The 24,777-nt window shown below is 43.9% G+C and overlaps 1 protein-coding gene across 2 annotated transcripts in view; it reads right to left on the bottom strand.

Moving 5' to 3' along the window:
* Positions 1–487: 487 nt before the first annotated feature.
* The window catches only part of SLCO3A1 (solute carrier organic anion transporter family member 3A1), a 144,502-nt gene continuing 120,212 nt past the window's right edge, over positions 488–24,777 (bottom strand). Inside the window, exons 8-11 of one of the 2 annotated variants that reach the window (XR_003572830.1) lie at positions 21,420–21,595; positions 18,913–18,977; positions 11,009–14,515; positions 488–498 (exon numbers count right to left, since the gene is read on the bottom strand). Coding sequence is in view for 1 of the 2 variants with exons in the window: in XM_027898338.1 (XP_027754139.1) it covers positions 14,136–14,515; positions 18,913–18,977; positions 21,420–21,595 (621 nt within the window). In the remaining variant the exon portion in view is untranslated. Of the gene's footprint in view, positions 499–10,122; positions 14,516–18,912; positions 18,978–21,419; positions 21,596–24,777 lie in introns of those variants that run through there. The other variant, XM_027898338.1, reaches the window with a different exon arrangement.

Below are 24,777 nucleotides of genomic sequence, written 5' to 3'. Positions count from 1 at the left end.
GATACACATGCAAAACCAAATAAAATGCATCTTGAAGACTGCTTCACCCTCTTCTGAACCCAGCCCCAAAAAGGTGGCAGCCCTACTTGTTTCTAAAGCTTTAACCCAAGCAATGACTACATACAAAAAAATGTAGCTACAGTAATACCAGGTAGATAATTCCAGTGATGGCAATAACAGAGCAGGGAAAGGAGGGAGGGAAAAAGGAATCAGCACAAATAACATTTTCAGAAAGATGATCCTAAATGTTATTGACATGATTCTACTCTGCCATCAAAATTACACCAAGGGATCTCTGGTTCAATGAGGTTCAGACCATGAAAGGTAACAAAATTCTTTCTGTTAACAAGCCCATAAACTAATGGCACTTGAAAAACTCAGCACACCAGGCTTTATGACCCACAGTGAAACAGACTAGAAGTAATGGAAGGGCAGAGTCCCCTCAAGCCTCATCTTCTCCAAAGAACATTCCTGTGCTGAGCAGATCTTGGTTTGCAGCTCAGCACCCTCTTCTGCATCTCCAGAAGGTGGTTCAGCAGAATGTTTCCACAATATTGGAAAAAAATAAAATAAATCAATCCCTTTTTTTTTTGTTCAAATGTCATTTCAACAAAGGCTGGGCTATGTTCTGGCTTTATCCAGAAATCTACATGTTTCTCAAGCTGCTCTGCTCCTTTCCAGAGCCATTTGGAGCTTGTGTGGGTGTTAGCACTGGATGAGTGCTGATTTCAGTGGGGAATTAGTATATGTTCTGAATTGAGAAGATATGCTTTGTATACACCCAAGGCTTGCAGTAAAAGGTCTCCAGGATTTCAGGTAGAAGCATTCCTAATTAATCTGAGGGGCAGGGTAGCATTCAGCATCCTCCAAGGGCTGCCACAACAACGTCATCGTATCAATCATTCAAATCATCGGCTCAGCAGCCCCTTTTCTCCTGCATGTGAAGGGAAGGTTGGAGAGATAAGTTTAATTCCAGAAGCCATTCCTAAGAGAGAAAAACAGGATAAGGCTCCACTCCATCCCAAGCATTTCTTAGCCTCCTGGATTTCTGTTTGCTGAATTTCTGTGTTGGTCTGCTGGCAGCAGCCTGAGGACCCCTGTTCACTTTGCACAGGCCATCCTGCAGCCTTCTGGGACACATTCACTCCTCACTGCCTTCCTAAGTCCATCCAAGAATAAGATAAAAATTTCCATCTCCTTTGCTCTCCCACCTCTCAGCAGAAATTTTCCTAATTTGCTGTATAATGAGACCATTTTTATTCTTTCTGGCCACCTCCTAAAGGTGAAAATGGGACCTCTGCTGAGCATCAGCATCCCAGGCTCAAGGCTTTTAATGAAAACCTCAAATTCCTTCATTTAAGGCCACTGAGGTGACTAATGGACTAAACAGCCTGAGAGATGGAGGAATGGCTCTGCAGAAAAGCACTGTGGCAGCCAGCAAGGTCCCTGTGCTGAGCTAATGTTCACAACAGCCCCACAGACCTCAGGCAGGGAGCAAACTCTCCTGAGCTGCACTTTGTTCTCCTCAAGAAGAAGCTTTTTCATATCTACAAGGCCAGTAAAACCACCATGTTTCTGCAGCTGCCCTTCACCTCCATGGATTTTCACCCTTTAAATAAGGATCTTCCTACTCTACATTCTAAAAAATTCAGGCTAAAGCTACACAGCCTGTGCTCAAAGGGAGTGGGACATGAACAAGCTCGGCCCCTGAACAATACCCCCAGTCTGAGAGTGAACCCAGCTCAAGCATCAAAATGGCAGCAAGTTCCCATCCCCTGCTGGGAAGACCAGAGAGGGAAGGTGCAAATTTGCAAAAGAACAAACACAAAGCCAATTTTAAAACCAATGCTGGCCTTAAGCTAACAGGAAAAATGCACCATTAGCTTTGATTTTTAAGTACATTAGTTATTCTATCAAAGGCTGGATCAATGGGAAAAAGAAACTGAGTGATGGATAAACCTTTACTTGCTTACAAGCAGGATTTATCCTCACACTGCCTGGCAAGAGCATGGTCTGCTACTGGGTGACTGTGTGCTCTTGCAATTCCCTGGCAGCAGCCACGTCTGCTCCCACATCCCAGGGGACCACCAGGCTGGTCGTGTACCTGAAATACTTTTCTGGTGGGGTCTGGATTGGCAAAAGGCATCTGTGAAAAACTCCAGAAGGTTTTTGTTCACTTGTGTTTCAAAGTAGAACAAAACACTGAATTTCAGAATTTCCACACAAGTATAATGTTAAGCAGAAAATATTGCTCAAAGGCAATAGAAACATTTAATTTTGATAAAGGTCCAAATACTCTAACTTATTTTATATGCTGAGAGAATTCAAGCTACAATTTCCCAAAGAAAACTCTAAATGGTTCAATTCCAACAAGACACTGCAAGCTCATCAGCTTTTGTTTGCATGAAATGCCACTGAAACGGAGACATTCCCACCAAAAAGCAGTAATTTGGAGGAAATGACTTTGTTTTACTCACAGGGAATATTCTGACTGGTTGTATTTAGCAGTTTGGTTTTGCACTTTTCCTGCACTTGCTACCTCATGAAGGAGCTAAGACTCAGCACATTATGGAGGAGATACCTGAGGCTCCTCCTCGTGCTGCTGAAGTTTGGCTCACAAAACCAAGGGTGGTCTTGATGGGCAACACCTCTTCCAATCAGGCTAAAAAGATTAGTAATTTTTCCTTCTATCTCTCATTAATCAGCCTGCATCTGGCCACCTTCAGTGTGGGTCACAAGCACTCCTGCTGTCAAAGATGCAGAGCACTTGTCTCAGTTTCAGCTCATGCTGACTGGAGGTTCTGCTGCAGCTCGTGGAGAACAGCATCACTTGGGAATGTGCCAAGCAGTTTCCTTCTGCCCTGTGCAGTAGCAGCCTTACACCAGGTGCCTTTATTTACTGAGCTCCATGTGCATCTCTCCCAGCTACTTGCATGACATAAGGTGTCCTTTGCCACGCAGGACACGGGGAGCCTATTTGGGAGCAGTGAACGGGAGGATGTCTGATGTCATTACCTGTCATCACTTGCCATGTGAGGCAGGATCCATCCCTACAGAGTTGAAAGACAAGCAGAAGGAGGCACAAATGGAAGAGTTGTGGATCAAGAGACAGCTGCCTCTTTCAGAACAACCCTTTTCTCCTGTTCAGGAGAACACCATGGATGTGGAGTGAAAAGAGAGTACAGTTCTGGCTGCTTAGGGTCAGCGTGGACACAAGCTGCAAACAGCTTTCTATAGACAGGCAATTCCTGCTTTTGCAAGGCACAAACCCATGCTCCTGCCTGGCACATATTTGTCACAAGAGTGATGGGAAACCAGAAACAAGGGTTAAATACCTAACTTTGCCCTGCCATGAACAACATTGGATCTGTCTTTCTTCTCTGACTGGCTGAGCAAGGCTCTTCAAATAATGTTTGTGGTTCAGAAGTCCACAATTCTAATGACATATTTCATCTTCCAACATTCCCCACTCCTGACCACCAGACTGCTCTTTTCATGGTCCTCGCTCCAGTACACACACAACCCAGGGCAAGTTCTGGCTGCAAGCAGATGGAACACGAGAATGCAAACCTTAAACAAGTTCTTCCAAGCCCTAACAACTACTCCATGCCATTCAGCCATCTCAGGAGCACCCTAAAGAGCACCCAAGGCTTTAGGAGCTGAGCAAAACTCATGCAGAACTAAGACCATCAGCTAAGCATATTGATAGGAACACAACCTCCTCAGCTTGGAGCCCCCCAGACATCATCACCAATTGCTGCCTCAGACCCAGCTCAGGCTCAGGCTAGCCTTGGGAAGGCTTCCAGCCATCACATTCTCCCTGGGACAGGCACCACAACATCAAGACTTACGGAAGGTCCTGGAACAGCAAGGAAGAGGTGGATCAGAGGGGGCTGAAGGAGGCAATAAACTAATACCACTGATGTGACCCATCTTTCAGTCCTTTCTAATTACAGCACAGCCACACACAGCTCTGTTGCTAATTAGGGAGGGCTGAGCACTGACACATTAACCTCCCAGTCTCAAAACATTAACTTTACCAGGTGTAATATCTTCTAGGTGACATAAAGGTTAATAATCTGCATCCACAACAGAATTCAGCTCAGTAAATACCCAATTAGCCCAGTTCTGTCAGATGCAGTAACCAAAACACAAGGTCTACAGCAGCTGAAGGGAGGTCCTAAAACACTGGGTGTGATGTGTGCTGATGTGCTCACCCACTGTGGGGGACAGTGGGGACCTGCCAGGAAGGACCAGTGGAGCAAGTAGGAATGATGCCTTTAGAGGGAGCCTGTGCAGGCTCCAACATCAGCAGTAGCTGGGCTGAGGGAAACCAATAAAGTGAAATAAATAAAAGACTCTTTGCTGTCAACATTTAGCGAAACAGTTTTTCACAGCCTTCCTCCCTCCCTCCTGAACTGTTCTCCAAAGCTTCTGCTGTTAGAAAGCGAATTCAAAGCAACAGTGGTTGGATTGAACTTGTTTGCAGTAAAATGTTTGTGGGTTTTTTTTTCTGACTTTTAATCTTTGTTTTGCTCTCTGCCTTCCAGAAGAGGGAATTAGAACAGGGAAAGATAAAAAATGGAACAAACAAGGAATAACTGAATATTCAGCTCAGTTGGAATGTAATTGCCTTGTTTAGCATCATTTTGTAGAACCTCAGGAGAAAACTACTCTTCTCATACAACAGATTTGAAACATTTAAAAACAATGGGTCAAAAAAGTGCTTATTTTCATTTTGACCAACGCAGCAGCTAGAGCAAATGGAAGTGGATATCACTGAATTCTCAGGAACACGGCCTGATTCTACATCACAGGGTATGTTGACAGAGATGAAGAAGTCCCTACAGCTGCAGGGGCTCAGGGTGCTTTGCAGGGCTCAGCCACTTCACTGAGCTGTTGCTATTTCAGCCAAAAGCTCATTTTCTTTTTTTCCTCCACAGCTGAACTGACACAAAGAGTGTCAGACACATTTGTCACCACGGAGACATCCAGCATTTTTCCCAACTGCTCAACTCATTCCCTCTGAGCTCCTCCTCATTTTACTGGCTTCCAGGTGTTCAAGCTCCTCCATTCTGCAACCATCTAGGATGTCCTCGTTCTCCCTTTCCTTTCTCCATTAATGAAACTTCATCTTGTCCTTTCCCAAAAATCTGTCACAACCACTTCTTCAGCAGGACTTCTCCTCTGAAGGCACTGCACATGCATAGGAACATGTTCACCCCCACTGTCATTTCCAGCAAACTTTCAACCTCAACATCCAGCCTCCAACCTGAACTATCAATCCTGCTTTTACTGAAACCGAAAACTTTCTGGGACAATCTGAGTATACAAGCCCAGCCAGCCAACCTGGGAGAACCAAAGACATCATCCAGTGAGACAGGAGAAGAATGAAAATAGTGATTTTAATATAATTTACAGCAAACTTACAGTATGTATTTCACATCACATTATTTCTAAACTGCTCATCTGGAAAATATAAGCTGCAAAAATACAGAACACAGTACTCAAAATATATCGAGCATGTGGTTTCTCTTTCTTTTTTTTTTTTTTTCTTTTCTTTAAATCAATTGTACAGTGAAACATTTCCTTTTCCAAACCAGGTTTTGGTTTGGTTTGGAAGTGCTGCTAAACACCTGCAAAATTACCAGCAGTCAAACCAGCACACTTCAAAGACCTTTCTAAGGACTTCTTTTCCTTGGGCACTGTAGGAAAAGAGTAACCCACAGCGTGAGGCAGGGGCAGTGGCACGTGGGCTCATCCAGCTCCCACACAAGCTGCTACAGACAATCTGTGGGAGATGTGCTGTGCAGGATGAACCTTCTCCACAACCAACCACCCACAGATGCTGCTCTGCCCAGGTGACTGTAAAGGACATCAATGGTATGAGGGACAAACATCACGGACTGGTCTGGTACAGAGGCAGGTAGATACTCCTCCAGTGTTGTGGACCCTGCAGAGAGCTCTGCAGGGGAGTTTTGAGCCATAGGTGTGACAAACTGCATGGGGTGTTCTTGTTCTCCAACAAGACGATCAGTGTGGAAGCATCCTCCAAGCACCAATGGAAAATTACAGCCACACACTGGCTGCAAACACTTGTCAGAGAAGTCCTGAGCTTCTGAAGCCTGGAGAAACTCCCACCACCAAACCAGTTAAGAGATTCATCAGGATTTGGAGGGCACATGGCAGACCTCTCAGAAATGTGTTATTTATTACAGCACAGAGAAACAGAAGGATGGAGAAGGGAGTGAGTTAAGGAACGAAGTTAAGTTCCTAATATTCTTATTAGCCAAAAACACAAGCTCCTCAATCTCTGCCAGAGACACAGAGGAGCCAACTGGTTAAGAACAGAACTTCTTTCTCAATCTGCTTTGAATTTTAAGCTGTCAAGTTTGCTCAGCTGTAGCTGCTGCTAAGGGATCTCAGGGGTGGGGGGTGACCAGGTTACACAGGCAGGGCATATGTTGCTGGTCAGCCTCTGCAGCAGGAAAACAAACCAAGGAGAAATCAGCCAAACTGAAACTTTGCTTTCCCTCCACCATGAATGAAGCATGGCTAAGGACTGGATGGGCAGCGGTTGCTTCTGCTCAAAACCTCGTCACGAGCTGCTCTCCTCCTGCCTGTTTAGCTGCCCCCACTCCCTCCCTTCTGGCTGGTTTTCAGATGGTGCTTGGGTCTCATCTATACAGGGCAAAAGGAATTTTAAAACAGTCTTACTGCAAACATTCCCCATCTAATGCCATTTATGCATTGCTAGCTCACACAACTCCAAACGTCCCCGTGCCTGGAATGTGATATAAGTACATACAGCAGAGAAAAAAAAACCAAAACATTTCTGCAGACTGCATTTGACTTGTATCAAAATCCTAACGAACACCACATTTATTGTACTTTATTTACATGGTAGTCACGTATAATATAATACAATACAGCGTTCCATTTGCAGTGGTAGGCACTATGGGTTTTTAAAAGGTCACAGCTCTTCCCCTGCTCTCTCTCCACCCCTCCTCCCTACAGATGTGGTACCGAAGTGAATGGAGAGCCCCTCTGTTGTGCGGTCCAAGCGCAGCTCCAGCTTCCCACTGAACCTGCTCTGAGACAGCTCCTTCCCAAAAGTAGGTGAGGGAAGCTGCTTTCATGTGCTAACATGGAGACTCACAAATCCTGGTGGTCCCAGACCACCAGCAGCCCTTAGCATCTGTCGGGGGCAGTCATGCACAACCTCCTCACTGTGCTTTGCACCAAGAACATAGTGAAGGCAATGTGGGGCTGTAGATAAATTACAGACCCCTGAGCACAGCGAACAGGCCACCACCTGCAATCATAGAGCACTGCTGGATAAGACTTCAGGGAAACAGCTGTGAGTCATCCAGGGGGATCACCATCCTCCTCTGATCAGGCAGGAAGCATTGTGGGCGAAGAAGAGGGGTCATTTCTTCCCCTCAAGTTCACAGTTAAGAGTTGTGAGGCACCAAAAACATAGCACTGAGGAGTAAATGCACTGGTATTTGTGCGATGCCATACTGCAAAAGAAAAAGGGGGCTTCAAGGGCTAAGATATATGTGGCAGGGAAAGATGCCTTTTGCTGTCCCACCAATGGGCAATTCAGTTGGGAAGAACTAAGATGTTAGGCCATATACAACTCTCTTAATTCCCAAGAGGTTTTTGCTTCTGATCCAAGAGCTGTGCAAACATCGCAAATAAAATTTACACCACCTGCTTCACCTCAATAGCAATTTGGTTTCATCTGGGTTCATACCCTTCTGGTGTTTGCTCTCAGTAATTACTCAAATGAATGTGTTAACCGGTAGGAACATTAGGAAAGGCTGAGAATTTCAAGCATCTGTGAGAGAATATTCCTGGAAAGGCGACTGTGAGTTGGAAGCCAGCACTCTTGCTGTCCTGGAGCAAGTGTGCGTCCAGTGGCGCCCTGCCCACTGGCACTGAGCAAGGATCCTCTTACTCAATTCCTAATCACATACTTTTGAACTAAACATTTGTACTGATGAGAAAATTCCTGTATAGGGAACTCAGGGAGCAGAAATATCCTGTGTGATTTCTATGTGCAGCCAGAACAAACCAATGTGTATGAATTACAAGAAAGCTTTTCCAACCCCTCCAGACCACAGATGATATGCAGAAACGACCTTGCAAATACACTTGGAAGCATTTTCTTGGTTCCCTCAGCAATTTACAAGAAAGAAATAAAAGGGAAAATTCATTTATGAAGTTGCTATAGATTATTTGCTGAGTTGGAGCTGACAAGTTTCTTATTGCTTTCTGCCATTTGCAGACACCAGCTTTGTGTAGAACAAGCCCAGCACTACAAACTGTCAGGGCATGGCTAATATTTTCCTTCCTAGGGTGGGACAGCCTTCTCTGCCACACTTAATCTGAATAAAGTGGGTTAAATATCACAAATTCATTGTACTCCAAAGACCCCATCCCTGGGGTCACTCCATTCATCAAACAAACAGGGACTGAAGCAAGGTTCTGACAAACAGAACAGCATGAACAATACAAACATCCTACAGTCCTACTCGTGCAGCCATCCAAATGGATTCCTCTGTCCATGTGGCCTCTCCTGAATTCCCTGTGTCCTTTTGGGACCAAGGGATGCCCATAGACGAGCAGCTGTGACGAGACTAAAGCTCAAAGAAAAGCTGTCCAGGTTCATACTCTGCCACAGAAAATACCAGTATTGCTTCTGAGCAGGCAGAGCTTCCTCCTGCTCCACTGGATCCAGGGAACAGACAATGGCCGAAGATTTTACTTGGCAACATTAGTTAATAAAGAAGTACCTCATGTCTAAGATCTGCTGAAAGGACATTTTTCAGCAAAGCAATTGTATTAAGACTCAGATTGGCTAGAAATGTCAATGGAATGATAGAAAACATAATTTGCAGCCTAGAAGAAATAGATTTAGTGTATATAAGCAGAACAAACTATAATATTCTGAGCATCTGTAACACTGAGTGAGACCCGCTGGCATCCCAGGCAAATGTAAATGCCAGCCAGTAACTCTGAATGCCTTGTATTGACTTGGTATTGCTGAGCTGTGGTTTGCCAGCAGGGGGAAGGAAGAACTGTGGCTGGAGAAAGGAAGAAATGGGTCTGGGGGAGGTAGGACTATCCAGGAGCACAGAAGGGTGGATAATCCTTTCAGGGACACTGAAGGGCTCAGTTACAATGTCCTTTCCTACTCGGATCAATCTCAACCATCGGATAACCACAGCTGAGCCTGGCTCACACCAAAGGCTCCCACCATATGACTGTCCATATTAATAAACTGCTGCCTCTGTTCCCACCAATTGTGTCTTGGTTGCCTGTCTCCTGGAGTTGCTTCCAACAAAACAGGTGAGTCCCAGCAGCACTATGGGATACTGGGAGAGGTGAACTCAGATTTAGGTCAGAAAAGCCAGAACTCCCAATGCAGATGGGAGGTCAGTATTATTGCTTATACACAGGGGTGCTCTGCCCTGTGCACAGAAAGCCTGTGAGCTTTGCATGCATTAATCAGATCTAGAGAGAGAACAAGAACAAACCTGCTTCTGTCTGCAAACACATTCACATGAAATTAGGGGGATAGATGAGCATGGCTGTGTCTAAAGGCAGAGCAGGAATAAGTCTGGAAACCCTTGTCAATAAAGAGACAAAGCTGTTATCACATCAGTCCAGTGAAGCATTTGCATGTATGTTTTATACTGACAATTCCCCACATCACCTGCCAGGAATAAAATGAACATCAAACCAAGAATGTCTAAGTCTTAAGAAAATACCAGGCCCAGCACACTGAGCTGTGACTGAGCAGCAACAGCCACGGCTGGACTGGCAGCTAAAGCTTGTAGCTTTAGCTGGTAGCCTTTAGGTTAGCAGTGCTGGTAGCCTTTAGGTTGTCTTAAGTTTGCTTTGGGGTAAAACTGCTGGTTTTGAGATGGAGTCACCTTTCTGTGTCCTAGGACCACATTTACTGAGAGAAAAAGTGTGTCTATCTGAGACACAAAGGTGAACCTTAAGTACGTTGCCTCCAACAGCAATGTGATGAACATAAAACTCTGATGGGGATAGGAGGGACTCCAAATCTCTTTAATTCCCTTAATTTTAACTTTTTTTTTTTTTCCCCAAGGAAAAATAAGCCAATGCATCTCAGCCATTTGGAAATAATCCAATCACTTTCCAAATGTCTGCAGACCATCAGTTCAACTCAGAAGCATTTGGAAGTACAGCTAAGTCAGCTAATGGAAGCTAATTCCTCTCTGCATCTTTCCCTTCTCACCTTCTGAGCAAGGTGAGACCCAATCAAGATTAACCGTAGCAGCACAGAGGAGTTCAAGGGACCTTGCAGGGGCATGGCAGTGGGAGATCCCTGTTAGCTGAATTCCCAAGGAATGGAAGGTTTATGATATTCAAGTGATAATTCAAGTGACGGCCTTTTCAGGTCCATCCTACATCCAAGATGTGCTGGGCAAAGTCAGGAAAGTGGATGATTTCTGTATGTATAAAAAGAAGGTTCTGTAAATGCATCACCTTTTTAACAAGGGTGGAAAGAAACTGATTCTAATGTCATCTGCACCAATTTTAGATTGGGGTGCCCTTCTGATTCCACCAGGGCCATGCCAAGGTGGGATCTGTGCAAGGGAAAGGAAACCCCAACCTGAAGTCATGCAAGGCCACTGCGTAATCCCAGAGGGACTGGGATTCTCAAGTAATTTATTTCTTCAAAAATCCCATTCCTTAGCAGGCAGCCACACAGGGAACACAGTGCTTGGAAATGTCAAAATAACATTTCTGCTGAGACTGAGGTCTCAACAAACCCCTGAATTTCAATTCCCCGTGAATATGGGGAAAAAAATTCCACCATTCCATTCCAACTCCATCCTTGCTCTTAAGTCTCCTGCACTGTTAAGGCAGTTGAGGGATGGAAGCCAAGTGCTGACAGGCAAAGGCCCATATTTGCAATTTGGGAAGCAGAAGGATATGTGACACTATTAATTTGCTATTCTATAACAAAAACTGCGGTGCAGGAAAAACTGGCTTGTGGTTTTGAAATCAGAAAAAAACCCAAAATGCCTGCTGGGATGGATGAAGCTTTTGGTCTGTGTATTTTCTTTAAGCTAAAGCTCTGTTCTTAAATCTATACCAAAGTACTGACAGCAAAGCCCTTCGTGATGCAGGCATTGGATGCAACCTTGAAAAAAAAAAAAAAGAGTGGGATGGGGAGGAAGCTTTTCAAAAGTTGCATTATCAAAAGAAATAAAATAACAATCACGTAGGAACTTCAAGTTAGAGCTTAAAAATAATGTAAGTAACCCCATTCAACTGCATCCCCCATGCATACTAAGAGAAGAGATCAAATGAAAAAAAATAAACAAAAATAAAAACTGAACCATTACGTGCCCTGGAATCCTGTTTCTATAACTCTGGTCAAGGGGGACTTTTGACTGTACCGACAAACCACAGCCTGTGAACACTGGGAGTTTGTTTTGTTTGCATCATGTCACTGTGCTATTCTCCTTCACCTTAGACTTTCAGAGGGGAAAATCATGAAACTGTGAAAGGGGTTATGGAATTTCAAGCAATCAGGCTTTTAGAAAGGTTCTATTCCGTGACATTTGTGTTCTGAGTCTGAATGTGTGTGTATAGTATAAAATTATGAGCTAACATTTGAAAAGACAGCAGTCTAAGTAATAAATCTGCAGAATGAAGAGAACTGTACAGAATGATTTCAAAGGCTTATACTTGACAATTATATATATTCTATGAGACCGTTATGCACCCAGTGCCTTTTGTAAATTCATTGTTTTATGGATGCAGTATCTCTATTTTAGCAGACAGGATATACTAAACCAACCTAATGATCTAAAAAGCATCATTTACCACCCAGCGTAACAATGGCACTGCATAGCTTAATAACCTTTTTTTTTCCTTAAACTCCTTCATTAATCAAGTGATTCTTAACATGGCTGAAACCCAAGAATCAAATATCTGCAGTTACAATATTTGTGGAGTATTTGGCACAGTGGAGTTTATTTGATACACCCTTTTTTTCCTGCCCTTATTGTTGCTGAACATATAATGCTGTGCATAAATTACAAAGACACATGTAAAGTCAGTCAAGTGGAAGCAGTTTGATACCCCACACCCATGTTGCAATGCCTAGATAAAAGTAAAGTCTGCTAAAAAGGTGTTGAACATGAGTGGCAAGTTATCAACCCTCTGTAATCGTGCCAGGTCTGGTGTGTCCACTGCCAGCAATGGATAAGGACTTGGGGAAGATCGGCCCCTTCACCAGCTGCATGGAAGTGACCTCCAGCATTTGACTCAACGTGCCAGGATACTTTTTCTAAACATCCTCAAGTTCACAACAGCTTCAAAATTCAAACAAAAAAAAAGAGCTCTTTGTTACGATGCTAACCCTTAAAACCCTTCTGACATTTAGTCCATTGGAAGTGGGCCTGGTTCCTGGGGAAAGATTCATCAGACACCACCAATTTGTATTGCTTCCCAGCAGGAATGTTTTGGAAAACAAAAATATGCAAACAAAATAAGCCTGACCCCCACGCTTCTTGTAATCAGATGAAAGCTCCCCCGTGATTTTTACAGGCTTAGGTAGGACTGCATTGTAAGAGCAAAGCTGAATCTGCTCCTGCAGGGATGCTTCCCAGGGAGCTGAATGAAAGTTTGAGCTGCTCAATGCTGGCCAGCCTCTGCTCCCATAACCCAGCCTTCCAGAGGAACACTATTTCCACATCTAAGGGCAAAACGTGGCGTCCAGGAGGGGAAGTTATTACGTCTTCCTCACACGGCTTCCACTGAAATCAGTAGAATTTCTCAGGTGGAAAATAAAATGCCAGTTGTGAGGGTTAAAGGATTAAGGTCAGTATTCCTCTCATCTTGTACACACACAAACACACACACACTTTAAAGAAAACATCCACCACACAATTTCTAGATTGCAAATTATATATATATATATATATATCTTTAAAAACCGGAGAGAACATAAACAGCCTCTCCACATATATATGTATTCACTGAGTCACATAGAATATGAAAAAACTATATTATGTAAATCATCATATTATCTATAATTCTCCAACTGACAATTGTTTTTATAGAGAGACACAGTGCATTCGTTCTCTTTTTTAAAAACATATTATGTGTCTTCATTGGCTTGGTAGCATATTAGAATGAAGGCGTATGGATAAAAAACGCAGAGGATTAAACAAACCCCTTGAGTCACATTACGTTTGGGTGAATTAAACAGGATCCTTCCCCAAACTAGCATAAATAAATCCTCCCTATGGAAAAGTGTCAGCCATTTAAGGGTTAACATAGATCTGAAAGTAATTTTAAAAAACATCTTATTAGAGGACTACACAGATAAGTATTTGGAACTCATCCCCCTTTAAAAATGACAGCACGTTTGGCAAGTGTGAGCAAATGTCTTGAACTCTACTGGGTTTGAGATCTGAGCGCAGCTATTCACAGACAGCCACAGAGCTGCAATCTGCGAATAAGCCTGGGCTGGAAGGACTTGGATACCCCTGACAGCATTGCTCGCCACCGGGAAGGTTTCCAGCAGCTTTCAAGGTATTTATCGTGGACTCGTGGCTGGTGACAGAGTGTGACTGGTGGAATGAATCCAGCATCGCTCCCTCTTTGCCACTGCAGAGCACAGCAGGTTTGAGCAGCAGCACCCAGACTGGCCAACCCTTCAGCCCACGCTGTGGGGGCTCCACACACCCCCAGGACCCCGTTTGCAACTGCAAACACCTATTGCCATCATCACCTCGCTTTCTCTACGCCTCATGCCCAAGCCTGTCCGTGTGCCGAGCTCTCCAGTGAACCTCTGCAGATGCCCTCCTTGGGAGCTCGTACTGTCATCAAGGGGGCTGGTACCAAGCCACAAATGGCTCCCTGCTTTCTCCATCACCCTGCAGGATGTCACAAGCGATCCCATCAGAAGATGCTGTTCTCAAGAATCATGGCTGGGTCTGACTTTGAGAAAAAGACAAAAAGTTTCCTGTGTTGCCGCTGTTGTTTTGCAGTTGTGTATCTTCATTCGTGCTCTCTCCTTGTTTTTATTAAAAAGGACCCTTGTATTATTAATATAGTTCACCCCTCCACAGTCACTATAAAACAGACTCCATGTTTTCACACCACTCATGATCTTCGAGGTTATAGATAAATTTTGTCCTATGTGGTTGATTTTGGGGCACCGAGTCCCGCCCCAGATTGTCTAGGGTGAGAGTAGAGGCAAAAAACTCACTAGTGCTGAGACCACCTTCGTGGTTCTTGATGTATCTTTTATAGTTTTTCCTCAAGCACTGCCAGGTGGTTGTGTATAAGATGAATGCAAAAGACTTCAGGGCTATAGCAATACTAACATACAGGTATCTATAGACCACGTTGTCGTACAGGGCGCAGGCTCCTTGCTCGCCGCAGAACGTGCTCCAGAACAGACACGTGGAGTCGATTCCAGCCCCAAAGATCAGTGGAGGTGGGATAAAACCTGTCAAAATAAGAGAGACAAATTATGCTTTTATGATCCTTATGATAAAGAGAGAGGACGTGACTGCAGTGAAGGGAAAGAGGGCACTTTATCAAGGTTAATGGTCCCAGCTGCAGCCTGTGATTTCAATTTTTAAAGTTCTAAATCAACCTAAACCAAGTCTGTGGATCAGTTTTTAGCTTGGACTCAATGTCTACGGAAGAATTCCTGCTGATATCAACATGCAGCAAGGATTTTAGTCAAGTTTAAGTGGCTTTTATCAAGCTTCTCGTTTGCCTAATGAGACTGAGAGGGGTAAATGAAAGAGGAGGAGGACAGCCTTGCAGGTTGCTCTCTGTTTAGACACTGGCAACTCTGCATTTTAGGATGTTCACCTAAAGGACACCACAGCTCTCCAGTTCAGAGCCTGAAATCAGCTGGGACACAGAGTGTTGGACCTTTCCCTGACACAGCAAAAGGTTTTCTCTGGGTCTAAGGAAAAGAAACAACGACCTCTGAAAGACATCAGAGATGCATTCTGCAATGAAGGGAAAATTTCAGAGCGCCATTAAATGAAATATCACAGCAGGATTCTCCCACAGCCACTGCAGCTAACTACCAATGAGTGTTTCTCAATCATAGCTTGCAGCAGAGCTGCAATCTTAAAGCAGAGTAATCACTCCAATCTCATTTAACTAATAAAGCCAATGTTTTTCTTCTCTACTTTTCTCCATCCTGCAGGGACACTGTAGCAGGCCCCCCCCATTTCACATTACCCTGATGGTGATTAGTACATCCACACTCCAGCTCTGCACTCCCCAGCCAGCACATGTGCACCAGGAGTGCAGCACTCAGAAGAAAATGTGAACGTTCTACATAATGTAATAATTTCTCTTCCTTCTGCTGTATTTATGGGGGGGAGGCTGGAAGCAGATAACCCTTGGGAAAAGACCCTGATTGATAAAGTCACTGCTGTGGGTTAAGACAGCAAGCAAAGGAGAGCAATGTATCTACTGAAATCCAACAGCAGGTAGGCACAACATACCCCTGATGGTATCACTTCCTCCATAGGTGCTGTGATGCCTGAGGCTCTATAAATATATGTGAAAACAGACACAAGGAGTGCAGTTTTTTAGACAGGAAAGTGTTTAATCTTGGATCCAGTTTCATCATTAACCTGGATTTCCAGGCTTAAAAAAGATACCTTCCTTCAGCTTGTCACGAGCAAAGTAGTGACATTCATGACGTGTATCCTAAGACTACAAATAAATTGGTTGTCTTCACTGTTCCCTGTGGTAACTAAGATCTTTTTATTTTATTTTGTTGATGACTAGAGCTCTGCAGATTTTGTTTGATCTTCTTTCTATGTTAATAAATGCAGGAATTAAGAAAGGCTATATGGGCTTTTGGTACTCATTTTAACCAGTCATTAACAGCACAAATGTAGTAAATAAAACCAGATGATACGAAAGCAAGACAATCTGCTTGTTAGAAACACTAGTTTCTAAACATCACATCTAAAAACCTGGTTATGTTCTGAAAAAAAATGTCAGTGCTAGCTCTCAGTTTGTCATTTCAATGACTGGAAATTACAGACTGGGCTGGTTCTGCTTCTAAGTTAAAAGATTCTTCTATTGTTGAAACCTGTGAACAAGCACACACTGAACCCGGATTTTAAAAATGCAGCTGGGCTTCTGCCACAGGTAAGCAAGAGGATGTGCTGCTGACTGCAGTTTGTGTGCCCACAAACTGTGCTGCTGGATGGCACCTCAGGGGGTAACATCCAGACGTGGCAGGGAGGAGCTTCCTGCTTTCTGGAACAAGAGAAAACCGGATTGGGATGATAATTTGAGGTGTGAGCGCCTCCCTGTTAACATGCTGAGAGGGGTTGATATAAAGCTTTGGAGATGTACAGGCTGAACTTCAGAGAGTGCTACCATTCCTATCTGCTGGCTTCAGCTGGCTTGCCTGCTTCCCACAATAGTTTGGCCAGGAAACTGCTCCTCATAAGACTTGAGGAAGGGCCTGTTTTCACAGAACTCCAAAGCTACTCCTCTGTGAATGCAGGCATGGATGTGGATATGGAAAACTTTTAGCAACCACTGAGTGTTTCGGGTTGGTTTTAGCAGAGGAGAGGGCAAGACTCCCTAAGACAAGGGAGCTAAGGGGTTGCACTGCAGATTAGAAACTCCTGAAACTCCTGGGGTTTTGTCATGTTAGAAGAAGAGGAAAACAACAACATGGGCATATAGGAAAAAATCAAAGGAAGTGCCCTGGTAAGCGGAGGTTTTACTAGGATGCATGATGAACACCATCCAGAAAGGATGCATCCAGGATCTTACAAGTCTGAAACTCCTTGCCATTCCAGACAATTCCATTCCACACCTTTGGCTCCAATGGCACTGCTTTACTTACTCTCTTCTCTGAGAAACTGCAGTAGTGCTTTTATATGAAGACATTGTTCCACTGCCCTCTCACAGCAGAATTCCTATGAAATAATATAACACATGCAGGAGGATACCAGGAGAATTCAGTCATGTTTCATGTTATTATAGTGAATATTAAAGAGAGTCAATCATGTTTTACCTCTTACTGCAAAGTGATACAAAAATTTCATATATATATATATATTTCTTTGCCAAAACTGTAGGGCTGCATAAAAAAGCTGCTTCTGTCTTATTGAAATCTATTAGCTACGATTGCACCTTTGGGTCTCATACCTCCTGTATTTAATACTCTCCTTTGGTTCAAGAAACAGCTATCATCACTGTCTCCTTAAGTCAAAGCTTAAAGGTGAACTGAAAAGCTTTTAAAATAAATCAGTAAAGCTATTCTCAAACCTCAGGTTGTTAAGGGCACAATTTGGATACCCTTGCTCATATTGAAAAGTACCTTTCTCTTCATTTTCTGTGTGTTCTAAACTACACTGCTGATATGCTTCAGGATGTATTCTTATTTTATGGGAATCCCTTAGTGACAGAGCAACATATAAAGATTTGAGTTTAAATTCTTACTATGGCTTCTTTACTGTTACGAAAAGAAGAAATCTGTTCAACTTAAGCATATATGTTTGAGCCTGGTTTTAGCAGAATTCAGGATGCTGCTATCTCAGCAGGTTTCTCTCTTTCAAAAGGAACGCAGAAAAGAGAATAATCTCTCCCCTTAAGTACTTTTTGCTTTGGAAACAACAGCCCACAGCCATCTTCCTCCCACGCTTGCCTGCTGACTTTCCACATTCAGCCAGTCAGCGCTGAAGACAGGTCAAAACCCACGAGCAGCACCAGCAGCTAAAGAAAATGCTGTGTTTGCAAAGCTTGAAACAGAGCTGACCCAAGTCATCCCAGAAGCTTCTCTTTGAGTTATCTGAGCTCTGGATAAGTTTACTTGATGGAGCTTTTTGTATCACTGCAGCTACTTCACCAAAAACAATGAAAATCTAATCGGCTGTACTGTAAGTTGGTCTGAGAGCACCATTTCCCCTTCAGCTAATGGGGAATAAGGTGTTAAAAAAGTAAGTAAATAAATGAGGTAATTTATTCAAAGCAAAGTATGGTACTGCTGGGTTTTCAGTCCTGTACTTCCCAGTGTCTTGCTGTAGCCTCAGTGATGGCACTTTGCTCATTCCTTTGGGACTGGGGGAGCCATGCAGGGAAGATGCTGTTAAAAAAAAGTAAATTCCACTCCCACAACATGCAGAAACCCTGGGCATGAGAAGGTCCCACACAATGATGGATCAGAGGATTTTGTCCGGAATCATTGAGATCAACGAGCTGAAATGGAAGAGCTTTAAAATAGGAGCCATCTCTTCCAAAGGGGAAAAAAAAATTCCACCCAGAAACAAACAGCAGGCAAACAACAGCCTGGTGTGTTCCTTTTAATTCATACATGAGAAGCACATACTGGTCCAGAGGAGCAACCATATGCATTTTAATGGGGTATTAACCCACAGGAGGATACAAGGACTCAGCCTGTCTCATTTTTCTGTTTTTGTTTCCGAGAGACCTGAAGGAAGGGACAAAAACACCACGTAACGCAGGTCCTGTCCCTCAAAGGAGAGTGAAAATACATATCCCTCTACTTCAGCAATATGCAATACAGCAGTAATTTTGCAAGCTGCTGACACGTTAATAACAGCTATAGAAGAGAAACTGTTTGTGTGGGACCATGGGAGAAACAGTCATTTCTCATGCAACACTGCATTTTCTTCCATTAGTACAATACAAATGGCAGGAAAAGTGCCTTCAGGAGCCTTGACGTGATATCCTTCACGGAGAGGGCTTGCACCCCAGTGTGTCAGACCACACTGACGACAACCACAGTACTACATGGAATAGAAATGAACTTCTGCATGTTAAACATAGAGTTTACCATGAGGGAGGAAAGGATGGGAGAAAAGGACATCCAATTTTTGTACCTACCCAGCAACCGGAGCAGCAGGAAAAGCACCCCCAGAGCATAAGATTTGAGTTCGGGGCTCACGGTTCTGCAGGGAGAAGGAAGGGAGAGAGTGAAATCAATTCCTGTTGTTCTGCTTTGATTAACACACCCCCTGGCCATTCTGTGCTGTCAGCCAGGATGCCACCACCACCTTTTCAAAAAGTCATTAATGGGGTTTTTCTTCTGCCTTTGCCCGAACTGCCTACAGCCCCAAAAGTAATTGCATATGTGATAGGTTCAGGAATTAGCTAAGTCATTAATAACAGCAGCTAATCTTGTCATTGGATGGGGAAAAATGTAATTCCCATCCCATTAAATCATTGTTTACAAGCTCCCCGTCATGTTTTCAAGGCTCCAGATGTTCAAAATTGGAGGGAGAGAAAACTTTTGGTTCTGAAACTCCCCAGACTACCGGGAACAAGAGAGGAAAGGGAGGATGACAGACCAAAAGGTTCAGTCAGCCTGTTAATTCAAGTCTTCCAGTGAGGAAGTGCTCAAGACTAGTTTTCATGGGTGTGAGTTTAGCATGCAATTTTTTTTTTTTTTTATACTGGGAAAACAGTGTGTTTGCAGTGTCTTTTGCTACGAACACAACTCACTATTGTATTAGGGTTATCCTTTGAAGGCGCTTTAAAAAAACCATCCACAGCTTTCTAATTTGCTCAGCTCAAGGATGCTACTGGCATCATCCTCTTGGGGAAGGCTCAGCAAAGCCTTTGGAACTTTAGAAGCCATTAATTTGGTCTTGAGTCTTATAATAGCATTTTATTTCCTACAGATTATAAAGGCTGGGAAAGCAGGACAGTGATCCCCATGGGAAGAGATTCATCACGCAGGGGAACTTCAAAGGTTTAAGCTGCCTCGTCCATTAGGTCCTTACAGAGGTCTGCAGGCATCACTCTAGTGGCATCCATGGTGGCAGAGGTGTCCACTATATAAATACACTGTAGGGGTATCAGACAAAACTGATAAAACAGTTAGAAACAGCCAAGTGCTTTTAAGTTAGGAGGAGATCCTTCTGATCACTTGCCCTCCTTTCACACATTCACAGGCCACATAACACCATACCATGACTCCTGCATGAAGCCTGTGACCTCTGGATGAATTTCAGCAGTTTTCAGGCAGACCCCCAGGCTCTATAGAAAGCCTTTATGCCAGGAAATATCTGACCTTGGAAAAACGTTCCAGTGGTTAATGGCTTGGCTCAAATAGGATTCTACAGTTGGGTGGGAAATGAAGGAAATGGAGTATTAAAAGTTTATTTTATGGAAAAAATAAATTATCCTGTGAAATATTCACAGTGGATTTTTAATTGGTGGTGGTGTCCTTCCATTCACTTTTCTGTATTTAATACCAAAGTCAACCCCCATGCCTTAGAGTGGAGGCAAAAAAGGTGCCTTCTCCTGTGAACAAATGACTTGCCCAGACAAGGCATCTAATTTGTATACAATGAGTTCATTTTTAAATAACCACAGAAGCTGCCAATGCCACTTGTCCTGCCCTGGACACCAGGGACACATGCATACATCAAAACTTCCTTTAGGCGATGCAAGAAGTGCTCTCTTGGTTAAGAGTTCTTCCCTGTACCTTTTGGTAGCTATCAGTGACTCTGAGTGAAGTTACTAATCTGGATGTGTGAATTGTTTATTTCCTACAGCTGTGAACTGAGTATGTTTAATATTCCCTTCAGTTTTTTTATTCCCTTACATTCTTCTTCCTGGCTGGTGCCAGGCTTATCTCATTTGAAGGCAACACTAAGATGTCTCCATGCAGGATCCTAAAGGTGCTGGCAGCTTCCCTGAACAAAGAACTCTTCAAACTTCAAATTACTTCTGCCACAATATTTATCATGAGAAATTTGATTTCCCTTCAGCTACCAGAGATGCAAAGAGAGAAGCGAACTAGTAGGTGGAATATCTCATTTTGTATCCTGCAGGGAGACATGCCCTCACAGAGCTGTTCTGTCCAAAATCCACTCAAGAGTGTGTTTCTAATACAGACCTTATTGATTGAATTTTATTGGAATTTTCCAGGCAGCAGAATGGATCTGCTATTTATGCCTCTGGTTATTATTCTCAGTAAGTGACAGCCTGGACAGCTAAGTAATTCTGGATAAATGTGGGCTTAGATATATATGTATATCATAAGGTGAAGTGTCTGGAAATAACACAAGGTCAGTTATTTGAGTAAGCTACTTTTGCCCACCTATTCACATTGGCTTAACCCAAGACATGTCCTTCAGACTTCCAAGTTCTTTATGTCCTTGGAGTTGGTCCAGAGCGAGAGAAGTTAAAACTCTGGACAGGTGGGTATTGACCAAAACTAGCCTTTGCCACGGCTTTTCACTTCTCCGTGGTTTCTGCGGTCTCCAGGCTGTATGGGACCCTCAGCTCCCTGCAGATCCCAGCGGTTCCCATGGCCCCTCCAGCCCTGCTCCCACTCCCGAGCAGCCCCTCGGGGATCACCGGTTCCCCGGCCGTGGTCCTACCTGATGAGGATGATGACTGATGGTGTCTGTGCCATGGCCCCGATCATGCTGCAAACACACATCACGCACAGGAATGTCAGGAAGGCCTCTTCGCAGCCGGGGCTGGGGCATTTGCCAGGAACCACGGTGGCATTTTCGGCAGGGACCGAGGTGAGGCACGAACAGCCACTGAGGTTCTGCAGAAGAGCACAGGGAGAGAAAAGAGAGCTGTGATCCCCACCACTGACCTCTGTAATGGGGGCTTGTCAACAGCAACTCCTAATCCTCTAATGGTCAATTAAGTGACTCCTAAGTGCTTGTTTGGAGGGGGTTTGGAAAGAATTTCAGGAGTGCCAGCTCTGACTGTATGCTACCAGCAAGGGAAAGCTGTCCCTTGGCTTGTTTCTTTTCTTCTCCTCCTTTCAAGTCTCTCCCATAAATGTCACTGCAACAAAATTATTACCAAGTTATACCTCTTTGGAGGGGAATAAAGAAACAATCTGTGTCTCTGCGACAAGCAAGATCCCCCAATTATGGTTCTAATTACTTGCTTATTTACTTCCGTCCTCTTGGCTGTTGCAATTAAACTGAAGTACGTTAAATGCAGGTAAATCTGCAGCCCTGTTCTTGGCTGCAGGTTTGGTGCCTGCTTCCAACACCCTGAATCCTGGGAAGGAGCCACCCAAGGTTGGTGCTGCAGCTCACTGAGGGCTGAACTACCACCACTTGGCACCACAGACACTGCAGGGCTAATAAAGCACTCCAGGGCTAATAAATGACATCTGGTTCAGAGGGATTTGTGTTGAGCTGAAGTCAAGCGAGATAAACTTTATCAATATGTGATCAGAAGGAGGGTGGAATGGCTGCATTTTGCTTTGATCTCTCCCAGCAAGTGCAGGATGTGAAAAGAAGCTTTGTTTGCCAGTCACAGATTTAAGGATTTACTTTTTTTTTTCCCCTATTTTCAAAGTCGCCCTCCTGAATTTCTGAGTGGGGGATGGCAGTGCAATTAAGGCGCACAATACCACGAAGAAATCCCTTAACGAAGACAGAATGAAACGGTCATAAATGATTCATGGTTTTTCTTCATCAGCCCGCTGGGTTTGCAGCTCACATGCTTGTATGAGGAGTAACACCATAAAAAAAAACATATTGAAAACCAGCTAAATACCCTCCCCTTTCCCTCTACCATGTTTGAGCAGAAATTCCTTTGCTTTTCAGCAAAGGGGGTTCCCTTAGGACCATACAAAAGCACACTTACTGGCTCACTGCCTCCTAAGATAAGGATCGGCAAGGATACCACTCCAACCTTTCTGACACCAATCTCTTTCTTCTGCTTAGGAGTCAAATGATTTTCTTCCAACTAAGTGCATAGAGGGCAAGAGAGACCGCTGTGCAGAAACTCCAGGAGAGCCGGAGCAGACATGAAGTGACTTTCCGGCTAGCAAGCAGTAATTAACATAACAAATTCCTGTGCTGTGAGTTCGAAGCTGACACCTGAAGGCTTCAGAATGGTGACAATTAGCACCACTGATGTGGTGTTTGCACAGACAATAGGAATTGGTAGGTCCTGGGTTTATCTGCAGTGCATTGCTTGCCACCAACCGGGACTCAGGCCCGTGGATCAAAACCCATCTAAGTCTAGAAAAATATATACCTGCACTGAAAAATCCTGGGACAAAATTCCTATCACAGCAAACATGCACAACTGGGTGCTTATTTTCCACGGGTTCTTATCAAGGGACAGAAAGTATCTGTTTCTGGCAATGGTGGGGCAGATTGTCCTCCCATTGGTGTGATTTTTTACAAACCACAAGGCAGATCCCCACCTGCATTGCCTGAAAATTTGCCTCTCGATCCACTTTTTCAACAATTTTGCATCAAGGTGCTGGCCCGAAGCAGTGCCAGTAGTTTGAACCAACTACATCTGCTTCCTTAGCACTGCACCTCATCCTTACCTGGGAGATCTTTGATCTTTTATTACTCACACACTATACAACCCACAGACATCAAACAAGGAAACATCAAAGATGGAGTTATAACTTTGTCCTGTGGAGAGGCAACTTTTTGCTACCTGTGCCAAAATTGCTATAGATCCCCTTGTCTGCAACCCCACTGCATTCAATCATATGTTATCACAACCCTCTGCAGCCCAGCTGCTTGCACACCCAGATCTCTGCGTGCACGTGAGGCTACACAGATGCAGAGTTTACACCTTTAACAGCATGCATGATTATCTATGCAAATTGCATGTTTTTAATTACTCATTCCTTAAGCCCTGCCTATGACAGGGAAGGGACAGGCTGGTACTTCAATGCAAAGCTGTGAGGTGTCAGCACAGTAATGCCAGGCTGGAATTCGTGTGTCTCCAACCAAAAGGCTGAGAGGATCAATGGCATCCAGCAAGGAAGATGCAAGCGTCACTCCCAGGAATGGCTTGAAAGAAACATTCCTGAGGTTGCCAGAGCTCTGCCTATGAGCACTGATATTCCTATGGCCTTTTAGACAGGTGCACCTCTGGAACCAGCTCAGTAAGAGAGAAGAAATGAAAAAGAAAAAACTAACTGAGCTACATATCACTTTTAGAAATTGTTCACAGAGGAAAAGTGGAGCAAGGCAGTCAGAAACATCCAATGTAGTAAAGTTAAATAAAGCATTCAGAGAATTTTATGTCCCAGTAAAAAGCAACCCTTGGCTCATCACAAGCATATAACATTCACAAGACCCTCTAGACAGGTCATTACCTGGATTATGGGTTTAAAACTTGGTCTGGCAATTTGGCTTTGCCTCAAGGCCATTGCATGGCCAAACTGGTCCATAATTCTTGATAATGCCTTTTCCAGAGGATACTATATTGCTTCACTAATTTGTGTTCAAAAAGTTACTGCAAAGAAACAAAGCGATGAAAAGAACTCCAGGATGATGACGAAAAGGCAAAATAAGAGGGAATGAGTAAGAGAGAGGGTGAGGAACAGTGAGTTTTTTGCTGAGAGGTTTTCTCTTGCAGAGCACAAGGTCAGGCAGCTGCAGACTGAAGGGGCAGAGCTGAATTTTCATTATCATGCTCCTTCCAGAGGAGCCAGAGCTTTGACCTGAACTGCACAGTGAGGAGGTCACTCCCACACTCCAGCCACAGACCACACTAGATGTATTCTTGCTAAAGGCTTGGTGAACTGGTGAGATACAATTCTGTGTGTTCAAAACAAGCTGGCTTCTTGTTCAAATCATCCTGCTGCCGCCCCAGGTGTTGACTTATTGGGAGGAGGAGGAAGAAGAGGGCAGGAGGTAACACCTTCACATGTGTCACACATTCATGGAGATCCTTGTGGGGTTGTTGAAAGCACTTTGAAACTGTAGTGTCTCAAAGGGATGCCTGCAT

Source organism: Empidonax traillii, unplaced genomic scaffold, assembly GCF_003031625.1.
Source record: "Empidonax traillii isolate 1590-97213 ecotype Southwest subspecies unplaced genomic scaffold, ASM303162v1 scaffold592:size536848, whole genome shotgun sequence".
Taxonomy (NCBI): Eukaryota; Metazoa; Chordata; class Aves; order Passeriformes; family Tyrannidae; genus Empidonax; species Empidonax traillii.
Note: the sequence above shows the minus strand (reverse complement) of the source record. Positions and strands in the feature narration are given on the sequence as shown.